Below are 18,165 nucleotides of genomic sequence, written 5' to 3' on the forward strand. Positions count from 1 at the left end.
CATAATCCAGCGCATGTTTGCTATTTGGTCTCTGGTTCCTCTGCCCCTTCGAAATCCAGCTTGCACTTCTGGGAGTTCTCGGTCCACATACTGCCTAAGCCTGCCTTGTAGAATTTTAAGCATAACCTTGCTAGCGTGTGAAATGAGCGCAATTGTGCGGTAGTTGGATCATTCTTTGGCACTGCCCTTCTTTGGAATTGGGATGTAGACTGATCTTCTCCAATCCTCTGGCCATTGCTGAGTTTTCCAAACTTGCTGGCATATTGGGTGTAGCACCTTAACAGCACTGCTAATAACAAGGCCAGTGGAGTGATGATATTCCAGCTGAACTATTTAAAATTTTAAAAGATCAGTTTCTTACGGATGTTAATAATAATAATAAATAAATAAATAAATAAATAAATAAATAAATAAATTTTTAATTATACCCCGCCCTCCCCAGTCAAAACCGGGCTCATGGCGGCTCACACCAATAAAATTACAATAAAACATAAAAAGCAATTGATTAAAATACAGTATTAAAATTTAAAATTTAAGTTTAAAATGCAGCTTGATTTTAAGTAGTCCATAAATCCAAGCCATGAGGAAGGAAAACACAGGGGTGAGACTAAGTCCAACCCAAAGGCCGGGCGGAACAGCTCTGTCTTGCAGGCCCTGCGGAAAGATGACAAATCCCGCAGGGCCCTGGTCTCCTGTGAGAGAGCGTTCCACCAAGTTGGGGCCAATATTGAAAAGGCCCTGGCCCTAGTAGAGGCCAATCTAGCCACCTTATGGCTCGGGATCTCCAGAATATTGTTATTTGTGGACCTTAAGGTCCTCCGTGGGGCATACCAGGAGAGGCGGTCCCGTAGGTACGAGGGTGTGACACTTGTGACAGTTCCTCAGATCAAAGCAGTCAAGTAGACATATACAGAACAAGGTGTTCTCGCAGGTAAACTGGCCCCAAGTTGTTAAGGGTTTTATATACTAATGGTAGCCCCTTGAACCTCAACCAGTTTTGATGGTTGGTGAAAAATCAGAGTCTCTCTTTTTCTGTGTCTTAAGAAAGCAGCCCTAGCTCCACCACACAAATGGGCATGCTAAAGTAACAACCTGTTTTGATGCTTGCTCAGATCAGGTGGACCAAAACAGCAGGAAGTGCATCTGACCGGTTTCAAGATTCCAGCGTCTTCAACGAGACATTGAGGATCGCCAACATCCAGCGACACCAAGGGGGCCGCTACTACTGCAAGGCGGAGAATGGCTTGGGCTCGCCAGCGATCAAATCAATCAGGGTCGACGTGTACTGTAAGTACCTGCTTCTGGAAGCCCCTCGGCTGCTCTTTTCTCTGTTGTGGTTGAGCGTCAAAATGCCGTGGTTGGCAGCCTGGAGGGAAGAGAGAGATTGACCAGGCAGGATGCCAAGCAGGTGGCTGGCAGAGTTTTCTAGCATTTGAACGCAACAAAAAAAAACTATTTTATTGTTTTCACTTATTTATACGAGAAGCAGCAACCGATATTCAACAATCCCACTCCCAACAAAAGCACCAAATGTTGATTTTATTGCATTTAACTGGTTATAGACAATGGTATTGTTCCATAAGTTGCCATGTGTTGGTGAACACCAATAAGCATGTTCTGACAATGTTGCATATGTAATAAAACTGTGCCGGGTGGATTGAAAAGTAGTGGTTTTCTCGTTTATTCCACTCTCTCGGACATGGGCTGTAGGTTTGTCTAGTAATATTGCATCTCAGAGTTGTGAGGTCCAGATCTCAAACAGGCCTGCATTTAGGGCCTTCCAATCCCTTGCAATAGTATACTGTGCTGTAGCCATTTGGTGAATAATGAGATCCTTGTGGGAAAGGTGTTCAGCAGTTACTGAATAATATGATATAAGTGCTATTTTAGGAACCAAGGGGATATCTTGTTTTGTGATAAGGCAGGCACCCCCAAACTGCGGCCCTCCAGATGTTTTGGCCTACAACTCCCATGATCCCTAGCTAACAGGACCAGTGGTTGGGGAAGATGGGAATTGTAGTCCAAAACATCTGGAGGGCCGAAGTTTAGGGATGCCTGTGATAAGGCCTGCTTCATGAAAGACCTTCCCCCAAACAGGAAGACTTTGGGGCATTGCCACCACATGTGGATAAGTGAGCCAATGGCCTTAAACATAGCTTATCAACAGCACATAGCCATAGCTGCCAAGTTTTCCCTTTTCTCGCGAGGAAGCCTATTCAGCATAAGGGAATTTCCCTTAAAAAAAAAGGGGGAGAACTTGGCAGCTATGTATAGCTGATACGTTTTTAGTCATTCCACTGAACAATAATGGGTATATGCATAATTTGTGTATAACTTTGAGTGCATTTTCATATCACAGTTCATAGAAACATAGAATCATAGAATTGTTGAGCTAAAAGGCACCCCAAGGGTCATCTAGTCCAACCCCCTACAATGCAGGAATCTCAGATATGGGGAACTAGCTATCCTGGAAGAAAATGTATTCCACCCTTTTGGGCTGCATTGCATAGGGCTGAACTAGATTACTCCTTGGATTATTTGCAACTCTTCAGTTCTGATGCTATGATCTTCTGCCGCTTTAAGTCACACACAGCATGGAGAAAGTCATAGCAAAGACATTCAGTATGAGGCAGATATATAAGATCTCAGCATGCTCAAAGCATTTGCTGCTATCTCTTCTCTCTCTACCCGAGGGTGCTGATGGGGAACGTTTTATACTTTCCCTGGAAAGGAAATTTGACCTAGTGGCAGATGAATTATCTACATTGTATAAAGGAAAATCAGCTTATGGGGGGGGGGGAATGGCCGTCTTATCTTTTGAAAGAAGGAATCCTAGTCATGGTTCTGTTCTCTGCTCAGAAAAGAAGTTGACTAGCTTTTGAACAAAAGGAGTCTTAACAGATGCATGGCAAATGTGTTTTCTTAATCTTCTTACGGGGCTGATCCTGGCAAACGCCCAAGGCCAGGAATCGCGTGGCATGTGGCAATGGTTACGAGCGAGGTCACCGGGGCTGAACTCGCGTGGAGGGAGCCATCCTGGGCTGGGACTGTACCACTTTAGGCTGCAGGTGGTGACTTGACAGACTGAAGGTCTGCAAACAGAACATGCCTCCATGGCTTAGATCCCGGATCCTGGCGGTGGGACACTGAAGGGCAGTCTGGGCAAGGGAGGAGCTGGGAGGTAACTAGAAGAAGGGGTTTTTAGTGATCGGGGGGGGGGGGTGTCAGGAGAAGGAGGCCCTCCCTGGACAGGGTTAGAGGCTGAGAGTCACAGTGCAAGCGCAGATTTGGACAAAGAGGAGTAAGAGTTTGCTCTTTCTACCCAGCGGCAGAACAGTCCCAGTCCTGCTGGCTCTCCTCCCTCTCTGACACCCCAATCCAGGAGAGTTTTGCAGGTGGCTGAGCAATGGGCCAGACAAGCCCAGAGGAGGAGCTCACCCTTTGACACAGCCTTTGTCTGCTTGTGAGAGGCTAGAGGGGGAAGGGAAGGGCCAGTGAGCAGCTTCAGCAATGTCTCAGATTCAGATGAACCAGAGTACTTGACTGTGTTGTTGTTTTCTGTTAATAAAAAGCTAATTGCATTCCATGCCTCCTGTGCTTCCCCCGCCCTGTGGATGACCCGGGTTTGCCTGTCAGCTCCTTGACACCCGGTTTCTCTTGCGATAAGGAGAACAGGTGGCACAGATTGGAAGTTAGGAGAGCCTGTTAGTTTTATCTAGGTAGTGCTTAAGATTTTCATAAGTCAGAGGCGCTGTTTATTTCTTTTTTCTGAGTTCCAGAGGTCTGAAGGTCTTTTCCTCGCCTGTCACCGGATGAGGGTGGGAGGTTATTTTTGTGGGATGGAACACTGGGGCAGACAAGTCACAACAGTTCCTAGAGTGCCCACTAACAGGAACTCACCTGGAGGGACACCTGATTAAGTTCCTGTTCCTCCAGATATGCAAATGAGATGGATTAGCTGGGACAAAAGCCCCTAGCCAGCAGCCATTCTCTCTCTTAGCCTTCTCTCCTTCGATAGGAACACATCTCCAGAGAATCTCTAGTCAGGATGGTTCTCCCTCTTGGCCTGCAGCCAAGAGAGAGACCAGATGGACCCTTACTTTACTAAGTAGTCTCCACATGTATATATCTGTAACTTTTCTAAGCAAGCCTGCCTTTCTGAGATTATGCTGTTAACTCAGGATGAAACTGTAAGTAAACTCTATCTTATTTTATAAACACTGTGTTGTGTATTTCTTTTAAGAGGGACAAAGGGGACTTTGCCAGGAAGTATAATATTGCACAGGTTTTAGCAAACCTGAATGTCACTCTGCTGATATTGGAAGCTTGCTAACACAAGCTTGGATAGGATCTATCTAATAATATATCCTAATCCACATCCCTAACATTCCCACAATTGTGCAGGCATATAAGGCTGCAGAAAAGAACTCGACAAGGGTCTGTAAAACATGTAAGTTTAATGTGCATAAAATGTTAGGTGGAAAACTGTTGAAAGTGCAAAAGGTGCTTCTGCAGCTAAAGCTGAAAGAAGATGGCGGAGTATCCCCTCCCCTCGGGATCCTGGGTTGTTTCAAAAACTGCCATGATATTGAGGAAGCAACTTGCTTATCTGACTCTCTCAGAAAGAGGTTTATTGGACTACATTAACAAGTTAGAACCTAAAGAAAGAACCTAAAGAAAGCAGGACTGAGTTGCTAGCTGCTTAAGAGCAATGGGTTGATTTTTATTTACAGCGGGATCTTGTGTACAATGTTTAAAGACAGTTTGCAGTTAAACTTTGGCAGTCTTTTCTCGGCGCGGAGAGCTTATCGATTCATTCTCTGCACAAGGTCCAGATCAGGGGATTCTGCTCACATAACTCTAACTGGGCGGTCACTGCGTATTCTTTGAGCAGAGCAGTAACCGCAGAGGCCTTTAATAGTAGCTTCCCTCTGTTAGACGTTTGCAAGGCTACTATCTGGGCATCTCCCCATGTGCTCACTAAACACTCTTCTTCTGATGCCCCTTTTGAAAGAAGGGTCTTGCAGAGGGTAGTTCGTACATAGTGGAGGAGGAACCCCTTCCTGAAATTTTCTGTGTACTGATCTGGTACTTCCTAATCCAAGAATTCATAGAATTGAATTGTAGAGTTGGAAGGGACCACAAGGGTCACCCAGTCCAACCCCCTGCAATGCAGGACTCCTTTGCCCAACGTGGGGCTCAAACCCACAAACAAGAGTCTCATGCTCTACTGGCAGAGTCACCAGGCACAAGCAGGTAAATGTCTGTTTACTGAATTCCTATTTATAGAATGTCATGCAGCTCTATGGTTTTATTTTTCCAGGAGTTATGACCACCTCCCCTGCATTTTGTCCATTACTGACCTATGACTTATGTTCCAGCTTCCTGCCAGTCGGAACATAGATCGTTTCTCAAATTTATCCCAGAATTAGTGCATGGGCAGTTTGCAGCACAAGTTCAGCCCCTTCAATTAATTTGCGTCCCTTTCCTTGCCTGGTTTGCCGATGCACTTGGATGCTGAATAATAGCCGAGGCTCCTGGCGAGTGTCAGGGCAGATGGATGAAGTGTGTGATCACGCATAACATTACACCCTTCGAGATTCCTTGTTTGGCATGGTGTACATCAGAAACCAGATCGTCTCTTTAAAAAACACAGAGGGGCAAAGAACGAGGGACTGAAATGAACCACAAAGAGTGTGTGCATGGACGCAGGTGAAGATGTGCAAAATGATTTAAATAAAAACTTTGCTAAAAACATAGGAACAGCTTTGGTGGATCAGACGAGAAGCGGCCCAGCTAGTCCAGCATCCGGTTCTCATGGTGGCCAACCAGGCGCTAGCCAAAACCTGCCAACAGGATCCAAGCACAAGAGCAACTCTCCTCTCCTGTGGTTTCCAGCAACTGGGATTCAGAAGCATGTTAAAGCCATCTAGTTTGGCGACCATCGCTGCCTCTTGTGGGAGGGAGTTCCATAGTCCAACTCTGTAGTGTGTGAAGGACTTCATTTTATGCATCCTGAATCTTCCCATGTTCAGCTTCAAGTTCTAGTCTTAGGAGAGAGAGGGAGGGAGAGAGAGAGAGAGAGAGAGAGAGGGAGGGAGGGAGGGAGGGAGGGAGGGAGGGAGGGAGGGAGAGGGAGAGGGAGAGGGAGAGGGAAACTTTTATCTGTGTTATAAGGGGGAAAAACTGCTCCTTTTTTCCTTTATCTAAGAGTCCTTAAGTAGGTTCCCTATCGGTAGGAGAAAATAACAGAGGCCAACCAGAGAATATTGAGAAGCAAAGTGGCTAGTAAGCCTGATCTTTATTAAACTGTTGCAACAGGGTCCTCACTCACCACACACTGGGAGGGAGGAGAGGAACCCAGAACAATGGTGTGCAAGCTCTTATATAGACTTTTGAAATTGCCTCCCCTGTAGCTCAAGACCACCCCACAAAACATCATAGATACATCAGAGAAAGAGGTGGTCCCCAGCAGAAATTTGAGTGTGTTGATTCTCTCCTATCTGCCAGGATACCTGATCATGCCTTATTATCTGATTGCCTTTTCTGGGTAGCCTGGCCATTCCTTGGAGATGGTAGATACTTAGTTCCTGAATCTCTTATGCATATTGAAAGTACTTGCCAGACTGTATCTACAGGGAGGTGTAAGCCCCTATAGTTCAAGGAAAATTGGAAAGCTTTTCCCATTTCTTTCCTCCTTGCAGAGAAATATTTGAGGTCCATTTGGGAGAGTCAAAATGGCTTCAGGATTGTTCTCCTGTACTATTTCAGACACGTGGTTTATATACTTGATTACAGAAGGTGAATGGTTGCATAGGCACTGGTTCGACTAGCTCCCTGACCCAGGGTTCCAGCCTTGGGTGAACACCTAGATAGGCAAAAAGTCGGGAACAGACTATGTCCACCACCCAGATGTCCTCCTCTCAGGGGTTGACCAAACCATTTGAGCCCCTGGATTCCTTTAACGGAATACCCTTCGCATAGGGATGGAGAGAGCGTTCCCCCATGCACCTGAACCAGAGCCTATCCACAACCTTACAGGCTGTTGTGATTTGCTACGCGGCAGGCGAAACCCAAATGGCAACAGCCAGTCAGCCAAGTGGGGAAATTCCTGCCGTGTCCCTGTCCCAATGACAGGTGACACATGACGGCATAGCAAGGTCAAGTGCAAAAGGCCTAAAAGTAGGGAGAGGTGGGTGGGTGTTCTGAAGCTCTGGGTTACATGCATGGGCATATATAGGTCCCTCAATCCATTTAGACTGAGTTCCATTGGCCAGATTGAACCCAACATTGAGGGACCTCCCAATCGGGTGTTGTGGCAGACCAATCATGTTGTTGTTGTTTAGTCGTTTAGTCGTGTCCGACTCTTCGTGACCCCATGGACCATAGCACGCCAGGCACTCCTGTCTTGCACTGCCTCCCGCAGTTTGGTCAAACTCATGATCGTAGCTTCGAGAACACTGTCCAACCATCTCGTCCTTTGTCTCCCCCTTCTCCTAGTGCCCTCAATCTTTCCCAACATCAGGGTCTTTTCCAAGGATTCTTCTCTTCTCATGAGGTGGCCAAAGTATTGGAGCCTCAGCTTTACGATCTGTCCTTCAAGTGAGCACTCAGGGCTGATTTCCTTAAGAATGGATAGATTTGGTCTTCTTGCAGTCCATGGGACTCTCAAGAGTCTCCTCCAGCACCATAATTCAAAAGCATCAATTCTTCGGCGATCAGCCTTCTCGTGGCGAAGGGGCTTGAATAACTCAGAGAAGCTATGAGCTATGCCATGCAGGGCCACCCAAGATGGACAGGTCATAGTGGTGAGTTTTGACTAAACGTGATCCACCTGGAGAAGGAACTGGCAAGCCACTCCAGTATCCCTGCCAAGAAAACTCCATGGACAAAGACCCACCTACAACACAGGGAATTGGTCTCCAGGTCTCACCGCAACAGGTCTCACCTCTTTAAGGGAGGACACAATCTCCCATCACCCCACCTGTAACTATAGTGACAGGGAGAGGGTTCAGGTTTGTTCCTTTCCGACTTGAACAAAGGCCCTGTGAAATGCCTGCTTCCAACATCAGGCTTGCAAGGAGTGAGTCGCATTTGCATCCCAACAGCTTGCAAGATCAGGATACAGAATGTTTACAAGGCTTCACCCCAGGCCAGGACAACTCTTTGCAGCTCCCAATACTTTCCCAGGGCAGGGAGGGAGCGAGGCATCAAGCGATCCTCATGCTGAGCACACGGCTGACCCTTTCATCCAAAGGGCAAGCCAGTCTCCCTCCATTCCGATTGACATCTTGATTGGCAGCTCCTGCACCTCCACACCTAGCCTGCCTTTGACAGTTCTCTTCCTCCACCGTAAAAAAATGAAGCAAAAGTTGAACACAGCAAGAATGATAACAAGACCTCCAGGAGAAAAGGGCAAATCTCGGCCAAATATTCCTACAAAGTGACTACAAGCAGAGGACTTGCACACCGACCGGCGGTGGGGGATGCACATGCTGTTGTTTTTATTTTTATTTTCAAAATTAATAATAATAATAATAATAATAATAATAATAATTTTATTATTTATACCCCACCCACTGGGCAGCTCCCAACAGAACACTAACAACAGAACGAAACTTCAAATATTAAAAATTTCCCTAAACAGGGCTGCCTTCAGATGTCTTCTAAAAGTCAGAAATAAAATTATATACTGCTTCTATAGCAACAGGGATCCAACTATATATATTCCTTTTGCCCTGATTATTATTAGCATTGATATGCCACATTTCTCTCGAAGGAGCTTGAGGTCCTGTGCATTGTTCTCCTAGTCCCCCATTTTATTCCAAAACAACATTCTTAAGATGAGAGGTGCTGAGTGTCCCAAGATCAACCTGTGATCTTCATGGCTGAGTGGGGATTTGAACCCTGGTCTCTCAGGTCCGAGTCCAACACTCCAACTATTAGCAGCCACCACCACTGTCTGCTTCACTTTAACTTTTAATTTGTCTTTTAAAAACAAGTTTAAAATAATTCTGCACTGCTTCAAAGATTGGAAAGCAGTCAAGTACCCCTATAAAAATAAAAAATAAATTCATTAGGACTCTCGAGCAATTAAATATATACTTTTAGCTAAATGACCATCTGCCTTTGCCCAATTAATCCAACATCACACAAAAAAATAATGATGCATTTTCCAAAATGGATGTGGATTCAACTGCCTAATGGCAGCCGTGCCACCAAGGAGATCACAGACGCAGAGATAGGAAAAGAAGAGCCATTCTGATGTGTGGAGTGGTCATTTCCTGGTTTGCATGGAGAAACCCTTTGTAATGAGATGCAGCAAAAGAAGGGCTTGAGGGCATCCTGAGCAAGTTTGCAGATGACACAAAATTGGGAGGGGTGGCTAATACCCCAGAGGACAGGATCACACTTCAAAATGACCTTAACAGATTAGACAACTGGGCCAAAGCAAACAAGATGAATTTTAACAAGGAGAAACGTAAGGTACTACACTTGGGCAAAAAAAATGAAAGGCACAAATACAGGATGGGTGACACCTGGCTTGAGAGCAGTACATGTGAAAAGGATCTAGGAGTCTTGGTAGACCACAAACTTGACATGAGTCAACAGTGTGATGCAGTAGATCAAAAAGCCAATGCAATTCTGGGCTGCATCAATAGGAGTATAGCATCTGGATCAAGGGAAGTAATAGTACCACTGTATTCTGCTCTGGTCAGACCTCACCTGGAGTACTGTGTCCAGTTCTGGGCACCACAGTTCAAGAAGGATACTGACAAGCTGGAACATGCCCAGAAGAGGGCAACCAAAATGGTCAAAGGCCTGGAAACGATGCCTTATGAGGAACGGCTTAGGGAGCTGGGTATGTTTAGCCTGGAGAAGAGAAGGTTAAGGGGTGATATGATAGCCATGTTCAAATATATAAAAGGATGTCATATGGAGGAGGGAGAAAGATTGTTTTCTGCTGCTCCAGAGAAGCGGACACGGAGCAATGGATTCAAACTTCAAGAAAGAAGATTCCACCTGAACATTAGGAAGAACTTCCTGACAGTAAGAGCTGTTCGGCAGTGGAATTTGCTACCAAGGAGTGTGGTGGAGTCTCCTTCTTTGGAGGTCTTTAAGCAGAGGCTTGACAGGCATATGTCAGGAATGCTTTGATGATGTTTCCTGCTTGGCAGGGGGTTGGACTGGATGGCCCTTGTGGTCTCTTCCAACTCTGTGATTCTATGATTCTAAGTGTGTAGCTGTGTTGAGGCAGCACCAAGTGTTGAAATGATTTTGCACCTCTAACAATTTTGCACCCGGGGCAACCTCCCCTGCAGCCCCCCACACCATGGGTTGGCAAACTAAGGCCCACAGGCAGGATCAGGCCCGTGGACAGTCCAGGAATCCAGATAGCTGGCATAGTGTGCGTGCACGAGATGGTTTTTGCGACTCAGCCAGGCTTGGGGGTCAAAAGTGAGGTGGGAGGCTGCTCGGGATAAGCCCCTTCTCCGTCCGTCGTGTGGGGTGGGGAAGAGGGAAAAGGAGCCACAGTTTGGATTTCCACCATGGAGCTGCTGGCGACTGACCTCAGGAAGGGCAGTTGCGGTGGCAGGGGCTCGGAGGCGCCTTGGGAGCAACACCCACCGGTGTCTGTGGTGGCAGTGCTCTCCACCAGAGGAAGCGGGGAGCGCCTGGGAAACTGCACTCCAAACCAGTTCTGTGTAGCATGCGTCCTGAGTTCGAGTGTCTTCAAACCCCATGACACCTTTGGTAAAGGCCTTTCTCCAACTGGAGCGCTTGCAGGCCAGTGTTTCCCAGTTATCAGCACTTATGCTACACTTTTAAAGATTTGCCTTGAGAGAGTCTTTAAACCTCTTTTGTTGACCACAAACACTACGCTTCCCATTTTTAAGTTCGGAATAGAGTAGTTGCTTTGGAAGACGACCATCAGGCATCCGCACAACATGACCAGTCCAACGAAGTTGATGTTGAAGAATCATTGCTTCAACACTGGTGATCTTTGCTTCTTTCAGTACACTGGTATTAGTTTGCCTGTCTTCCCAAGTGATGTGTAAAAATTTTCGTAGACACCGTTGATGGAATCTTTCAAGGAGTTGAAGATGGCGTTTATAAGTTGTCCATGTTTCGCAAGCATACAGTAAGGTTGGTAGTACAATAGTTTTGTAAACAAGCACTTTGGCTTCCCTGTGAATGTCCCAGTCCTCAAACACTCTGCACTTCAATCGGGAGAAAGCCGCACTCGCAGAGCTCAGGCGATGCTGGATTTCGGCATCAATGTGGACCCTTGTGGACCCCTGCCCTACGCTATGCCACTGTAAACAGATAAGGAAAGTTCTTAAGCACAGTGCAGAGTCTAGATCTGGGAGGACAAAGGAACTCTCTTCCACCCCAGGTCTTCAGACTGCGGGTCCTGGATGATGTTGGAGGCAGAGCAGAGGCAGGGGAAGAGAGCAGCCGCTGGCATCTTGATTCAAAATGATCCGCAACATCTCTGGCTCCTTGCCTCCTGCTCCTTAGAGAACCAATTACCACCATAACAAATAAAGAAAGGGTTGTAATACAGAGATTAAAATGAGTCTCTCTCTCTCTCTCTCTCTCTCTCTCTCTCTCTCTCTCTCCCCCCTCTCCCTCTCCCTCTCCCTCTCCCTCTCCCTCTCCCTCTCCCTCTCCCTTGTTCACCCTCCAAGCACAGAGAAGCATTTTCCTGAAATGCCCATATTATTATCTTACATGTTCCCTCATCATGGGGAGAACAACTCCTGAGATTTGTGCTACCTTGCTGCAGCGAGGGAGGTAGCAGGAACTGCTGATTGCAAACCGAGCCCAGTCTCTGAAGGGGAATAGGTGGTTTAGCATTTATCCAGCAATCAGCCCTCTTGCAACTGCTTGTGCATCCTTTGCAATGTTCACTTCTCCAAACTGTGCAGTGAATTGCCTGCAAAAAATAAAATAAATCATAGAGTTGGAAGAGACCACAAGGGCCATCCAGTCCAACCCCCTGCCAAACAGGAAACACCATCAAAGCATTCCTGACAGATGGCTGTCAAGCCTCTGCTTAAAGACCTCCAAAGAAGGAGACTCCACCACACTCCTTGGTAGCAAATTCCACTGCTGAACAGCTCTTACTGTCAATGCAGTACTGTCAAATGCAGGTGTCAGTGAAGCAAATGTACAAAAATGCCTTAAATTTGCGCAATGCTAAGCAAAAAATGTGCATTTTGGGACAAATTCACACTCTAATGCTGATGCATTTTTAAGGGGATTCAAAAAATGCTAATTTACCTGGAAATATGAAGAACTGAACTTACAACCAGAAAAAGGAGGAACCAAAAGAATCTGAATTTGAAAGATTCACCCTTCAATGCTGGTCTCTTTCCATTCTGCTCCTGCAAAGAGCACCTGTTCCAGGAGATCTGAAGTAGGACTTTGCACATTTCAACTCTGCAATTCTATGATATAGCTCTGCTGAGCTACCATGAGGAAAGTAGAACTGATTTTTTTTTAAAAAAATCAACACATCACCTGTAAACAAATGAGAATTACAAGCTACTGACTGTTTTTAATGAGAATCCATTATTATCTTTTTTATCATCTCTGATTTAGAAATGGGTTTTTTTTTTTTGATATTTCAGATAACCAATTGCACAAAGCTACACATGGAGCCTATATATTGGACTAGAGCTTCAGCTTGCTTGAAGTCCAGCAGAAGCAAACTGCACCAGAACAAGCTCACAGTAGTTTTTGTTTTTTTTTAAGTTACAAATTAATGGGCTGGAGAGCTCATTTGCATTTTGTCTCCATTTGGAAAAAAGGAACTAATTAATATGTTTTATTGAGCTAATTGCAGTGCCAACCAGCCTTTGTGGGAGGGGGGAAAGTAGGTTTCAGGGATGTGTTTCCAGAAAGAAAAATCTTACTGCTAACATGCGTGACTAATAATGGATGTAGCTCTGTTAAAAAATTAACCACACTTTAATTAAATGAGCATTGCAAAGATACCCATTGTAGCAGGCCTTCCTGATTTAAAGTCCCCCGGGGCTGGCCTGCCATTGGTTATATGAGGCGAGGCAAAGGCTCATTAAAAGCAAAAACACACACCCCAAACACCTGCCAATCACTTATTGTCCTTCAGCCTCCGGTAATGATCACTCACTGCAAGGATGCTCCTGATTCAAAACTAGTTACCGTGGAAGAAGGGTTCCCCACTTTGAAACGAGAGAGAATTGCCCCAGTTTTAAACTGGGATAAAGTTTAAAAACCTTCCTTGGAGGTTTTTAAGCAGAGGATGGATGGCCGTCTGTCATGGATGCTGATATTCCTGCATTGCAAGGGGGCTGGACTAGATGGCTCTTGGGGTCCCCCCCAACTCTACCCTTCTATGAAAGTGCGGAGAGAAAAGTTTTCCTTCCCCTCTTGTAATGCTAAAACTCATGGGCATCCAAGGAAGCCGAATTATGGAAGGTCCAGGATCGCTAAAATAAAAGTTCTTTTTCAGAGTTAAACCGCGGAACTCCCTGCCACAGGAAGAAGTGACGGCCACCGATGTAGATGACTTTATAAGAGGACTGGATAAATTCATGGAGGAGATGACTATCGGTGGCTACCAGCCACAACGGCTGGACTGTGCCTCCATTGCCATGCTTCTGAATCCCAGTTGTTGGAAACCGCAGGAGGAGAGCGTTGGTCTTGCGCTTGAATTCTGCTTGTGGGTTTCCCATGGGCACCTGGTTGGTTGCTGTGAGAACAAGATCCTGAACTAGAGAGGTAACTGGCCTGAACTAGAGAGGTAACTGGCCTGATCCAGCAGGCTCTTCTCATATCCTTATGTCCCTAGTGTGTCAAGCACACACAAGAGGCAGCCATTTTTAAAAATAAGATCCCCTATTCCCAACAGTTTTCCAACCAGTGCTGGATTTACCTACAGTAGAAGCTAAACAAGCTATAGCTTAGGGCCCCACTCTCTTGGGAGGCCCCCAAAAAGTTAAAGGGGGGGGGAACTGGATGTAATTCAACAAGAACTTTGATAAAATACATATTTTGTTAAGTGCAGATGGCTTTAGATACATATGAGGTCCATAAATTACCATATAGCATACAAAAAACAGTGACCATTTGTTGTTGACAAGGGACAGCTGGACATATAAAGGGCCCCATTCATACCTGCCAAGTCCCGGACTGCAGAATCCGGGACTGGCAGCCGGTGTCGCTTTGCCCATCTATGGGCACCGAAATTGGCCGGCGCCGGCTTTGAAAGTCATGTCTACGCATGTCCGGAAGTGCGTAGATGCAACTTCTGGTGTTGCTCTGCCCATCTATGGGCACCGAAAATGGCCACCGCCGACACCGGAAGTTGCGTGTAGGCACTTCCGGACATGCATAGATGCGACCTTCGAAGCCGGAGCCGGCCATTTTCGGTGCCCATAGATGGGCAAATCAGAAAAAATGGCCGCTGGCAGGAGAATATAAGGGAGAATAACGGGAGACGAAGTGATACGGGGGACCGCCGGGGAAAGGTAAGAAAAAACGGGGGTTTCCTGGGGAAAACGGGGTACTTGGCAGCTATGGCCCCATTACCTTTGGTAACTTAGGGTCTCATCAAACCTAAATCCAGCCCTGGGTCCAACCCTGCCTCCTATGCCTAATTAAACACAGGGGGGGGGGCATAATAATATTTCGCCAAGTCCTCTTTTGACGGTGATACAATATCCTTGGATGGATATTAAAAGTGGCATTGCAATAAGAAGGCTGGCCTGTCTGCAGAGAGGCCAAGGGAAACTCGACTCCAAAAGGTAGCCTGGAAATTAATGAGGCCGCTGAACTATATTTTCGGTCCCCGAATTGGATCTTAATTGCTACAGCCGGGAGAGAGTTATAACCCTCTGTAGGGACATTTGCTGGAAGCAGGCTTTAGATTACCCTCCCGGCAAAAGCTACAGAATCCAAAGGCACGGAAAGGCTATGAAGCTCATCGCCCTGGGCATCACTGTGCTCAGGTTTGCAGCTTGATCCTGTATATGATTACTTAGGAGTAAGTCTTGCACCTTGGTGACCAGGCAGAGAGACACAGCTTTGAGTTTGCTGAACAGACATTTCCTCGCCCAAGGAAGCCCTGGAGCTGAAACCCTGCAAGTGTTTCTCCAATGGAATTCTCAGGAGCTTCTTCAAACTACAATTTGTTATGTATTTTGTATTCTCCTTTTGCATTTTTCTGTTGTGAACTGCCCTCAGAACTTCAGGTGAAGCGTGGCAAACAAAGTTAATAAATAAACGAAAAATAAGGTTCTACCAGGTTCAGATTTCTTGATTTCTCACCCCCTCCCCCAAATCTTAAATTCAATTCTCCAGACTTCTGCAGGAATCATCACGGAAATTTATCAGCATTTGGGAGTAAATTTCTCCTAATATGCACATGGATTTGTATGCAGTTTTGTACATATCTTTTTGCAAGCAATTATCCCTTATATAACGCATTCTCCTATGTTGCTTTCACAATCATATTCATTTTTATTTCCTCTAATGAATGCATTTCGGTAGCATTGCTTGGTTCAAGAAGTGCATTGCAAAAGTGCAAAATTCGAAAGATGGTTGTGTTGTGTTTCCCCCATTGTTTGGAAAGGCTCAATGCGGTAGATTCAACTTAAGATGCAACCCGAATCATCTATGGAGGACACATGCTATAACCCTGTTTAGAAGTCATCTTGGACTCACAGCTGTCCATGGAGGCGCAGGTCAATTCTGTGTCCAGGGCAGCTGTCTATCAGCTCCATCTGGTACGCAGGCTGAGACCCTACCTGCCCGCAGACTCTCTCGCCAGAGTGGTGCATGTTTTAGTTATCTCCCGCTTGGACTAATGCAATGTGCTCTATGTGGGGCTACCTTTGAAGGTGACCCAGAAACTACAACTAATCCAGAATGCGGCAGCTAGACTGGTGACTCGGAGTGGCCGCCAAGACCACATAACACCGGTCTTGAAAGACCTTCATTGGCTCCCATGATGTTTCCGAGCACAGTTCAAAGTGTTGGTGCTGACCTTTAAAGCCCGAAACGGCCTCGGTCCTGTATACCTGAAGGAGCGTCTCCACCCCCATCGTTCTGCCCAGACACTGAGGTCCAGCTCCGAGGGCCTTCTGGCGGTTCCCTCACTGCGAGAAGCCAAGTTACAGGGAACCAGGCAGAGGGCCTTCTCGGTAGTGGCACCCATCCTGTGGAATGCCCTCCCACCAGAGGTCAAAGAGAACAACAATTACCAGACCTTCAGAAGGCATCTCAAGGCAGCCCTTTTTTAGGGAAGCTTTTAAGATAAGATAGATAAGATAAGATAAGATAGATGATAAGATAAGATAAGATAAGATAAGATAAGATAAGATATCTTTATTGTCATTGTCCCCTTGCGGGAACAACGAAATTACTCGGTTGCTACATCCACTCAGATAAAGCATTCCGCATAATCCAAAATTACAAAAACCTAATTAAAAACAGTAAATATAATACAAAATAACAAGTAAAATAAGATGACTTCAAAGTCCAGGCTTTCCATTTAAGGCCAAATTGCTCTAGAGAAGAAACTGTTCCTGAGACGGCTCGTTCTTGCCTGCATTGTTCTATATCTCCGTCCCGATGGCAGGAGCTGAAAGAAATGGTGACCAGGGTGTGTTGGATCTCTTGATATATCTAGTGCTTTTCTATGGCACCTGGTGGTTTAAATTTGTTCTAAGGTGGTAAGTGAGCAGCCAATAATGCTCTCTGCTGTTTTAATAATTCTACACAGCCCTGCTCTGTCCTGGGAAGTACAGCTTCCGTACCACACACATAAACCGTACATGAGCACGCTCTGTATGGCACAGTGATAGAAGGCAAGCAGCAGCTTTTGTGGAAGACTGATGTCTTAATGTATTTTTAATCTCTTGTTGGAAGCCGCCCAGAGTGGCTGGGGAAACCCAGCCAGATGGGCGGGGTATAAATAAATCATCATTATTATTATTATTATTATTATTATTATTATTATTATTATTATTGAAACAAGGGAGCCCTATGCCTCTGTTAACCTCCTGCTTCCTCCTCCTTCCCTTTCCAGATCTGGACGACCCCATTGTGACCGTCCACCAGAGCATAGGGGAAGCCAAGGAACAGTTTTACTATGAGCGGACAGTGTTCCTCAGGTGCGTGGCCAATTCCAACCCACCCGTCCGGTACAGCTGGCGGCGAGGGCAGGAGGTGTTGCTCCAAGGATCCGACAAAGGGGTTGAAATTTACGAGCCCTTCTTTACCCAGGTAGGAATCAAGGTACAGTCATATTTTTTTCTTACTTACTACTCTTATCAGTGTCATTTCAATTTTTGCAGAAACGCCTTTCAAATGGGCATGTGGGTTGAGGCGAAAGCAAGGCAGACCGGTGACAAAATAGCTGCACTGGTGGCCGGTATGTTTCTGGGTTCCACTGAATGCCATGTTTTAATCTTGTAAAGGCTGATCCTACAGCAGGGGTCGGCAACCTAAGGCCCATGGGCCACAAGCGGCCCACGGGGGTCATTTAACCGGCCCACGAGCCACCCCCGAACCGAACCGCCCGCTTGGCGAGTCCCCACGTGCTGCGCTAAACTGAAACAGCGCGGCATGGGGACTCGCTTCGATGGTGCCAGAAATCGGGCCTGTGCATGCTCAGATGCCGGAAATCGTGTCTGTGCAGACGCAGACGCCGGGTATTGTGGCCATGCGCGTTCTGGCCCACAGAGGGATCTCCGCTAGAATGAACCGGCCCAGGCGAGGTAAACCTTGCCAACCCCTGTCCTAGAGAACATCTGGCCAGGTACGATCTGCCAGGGTGTGTCCTCTAGGGCCAGGGTGGACAACCTTTGGGGGTCTGAGTGGTGCATCCTATACTGTGAAAGTGCTTGGGGGCCGCGCAATTCTGACAAAAAGTGAGTGGGGGGGTCACATCTTCTCTTTCCCACGGTAATACCCTGTCATGCTTCATGGGGTGACCTCGGGGGCAAGGGTCTCGGTCCAAGGTTGTAAAAACCTTTCACCCAAAAATGTACGCAAAAGACTGGGGTTCGAGGTGCAGCCTGGTCTCAGCAAGCCAGGTTCAATGCAGAGAATCAGTTTAGCTCCAGAACATGATCTGAAACAGAGCTCAGGAAACCAGCCAAGGTCCATATG

At 46.4% G+C, this 18,165-nt stretch overlaps 1 protein-coding gene across 1 annotated transcript in view; it reads left to right on the forward strand.

Annotated features, from left to right (window-relative positions):
* The window catches only part of MDGA2 (MAM domain containing glycosylphosphatidylinositol anchor 2), a 353,191-nt gene that overhangs the window by 188,999 nt on the left and 146,027 nt on the right, over positions 1 to 18,165 (forward strand). The window contains exons 3-4 of the mRNA XM_060269123.2: positions 1,113 to 1,287; positions 17,081 to 17,277. Coding sequence (XP_060125106.1) covers positions 1,113 to 1,287; positions 17,081 to 17,277 — 372 coding nt within the window. The remainder of the gene's footprint in view (positions 1 to 1,112; positions 1,288 to 17,080; positions 17,278 to 18,165) is intronic.

The sequence above is a fragment of the Zootoca vivipara genome, chromosome 1, assembly GCF_965207765.1.
Source record: "Zootoca vivipara chromosome 1, rZooViv2.hap1.1, whole genome shotgun sequence".
Classification (NCBI taxonomy): Eukaryota; Metazoa; Chordata; class Lepidosauria; order Squamata; family Lacertidae; genus Zootoca; species Zootoca vivipara.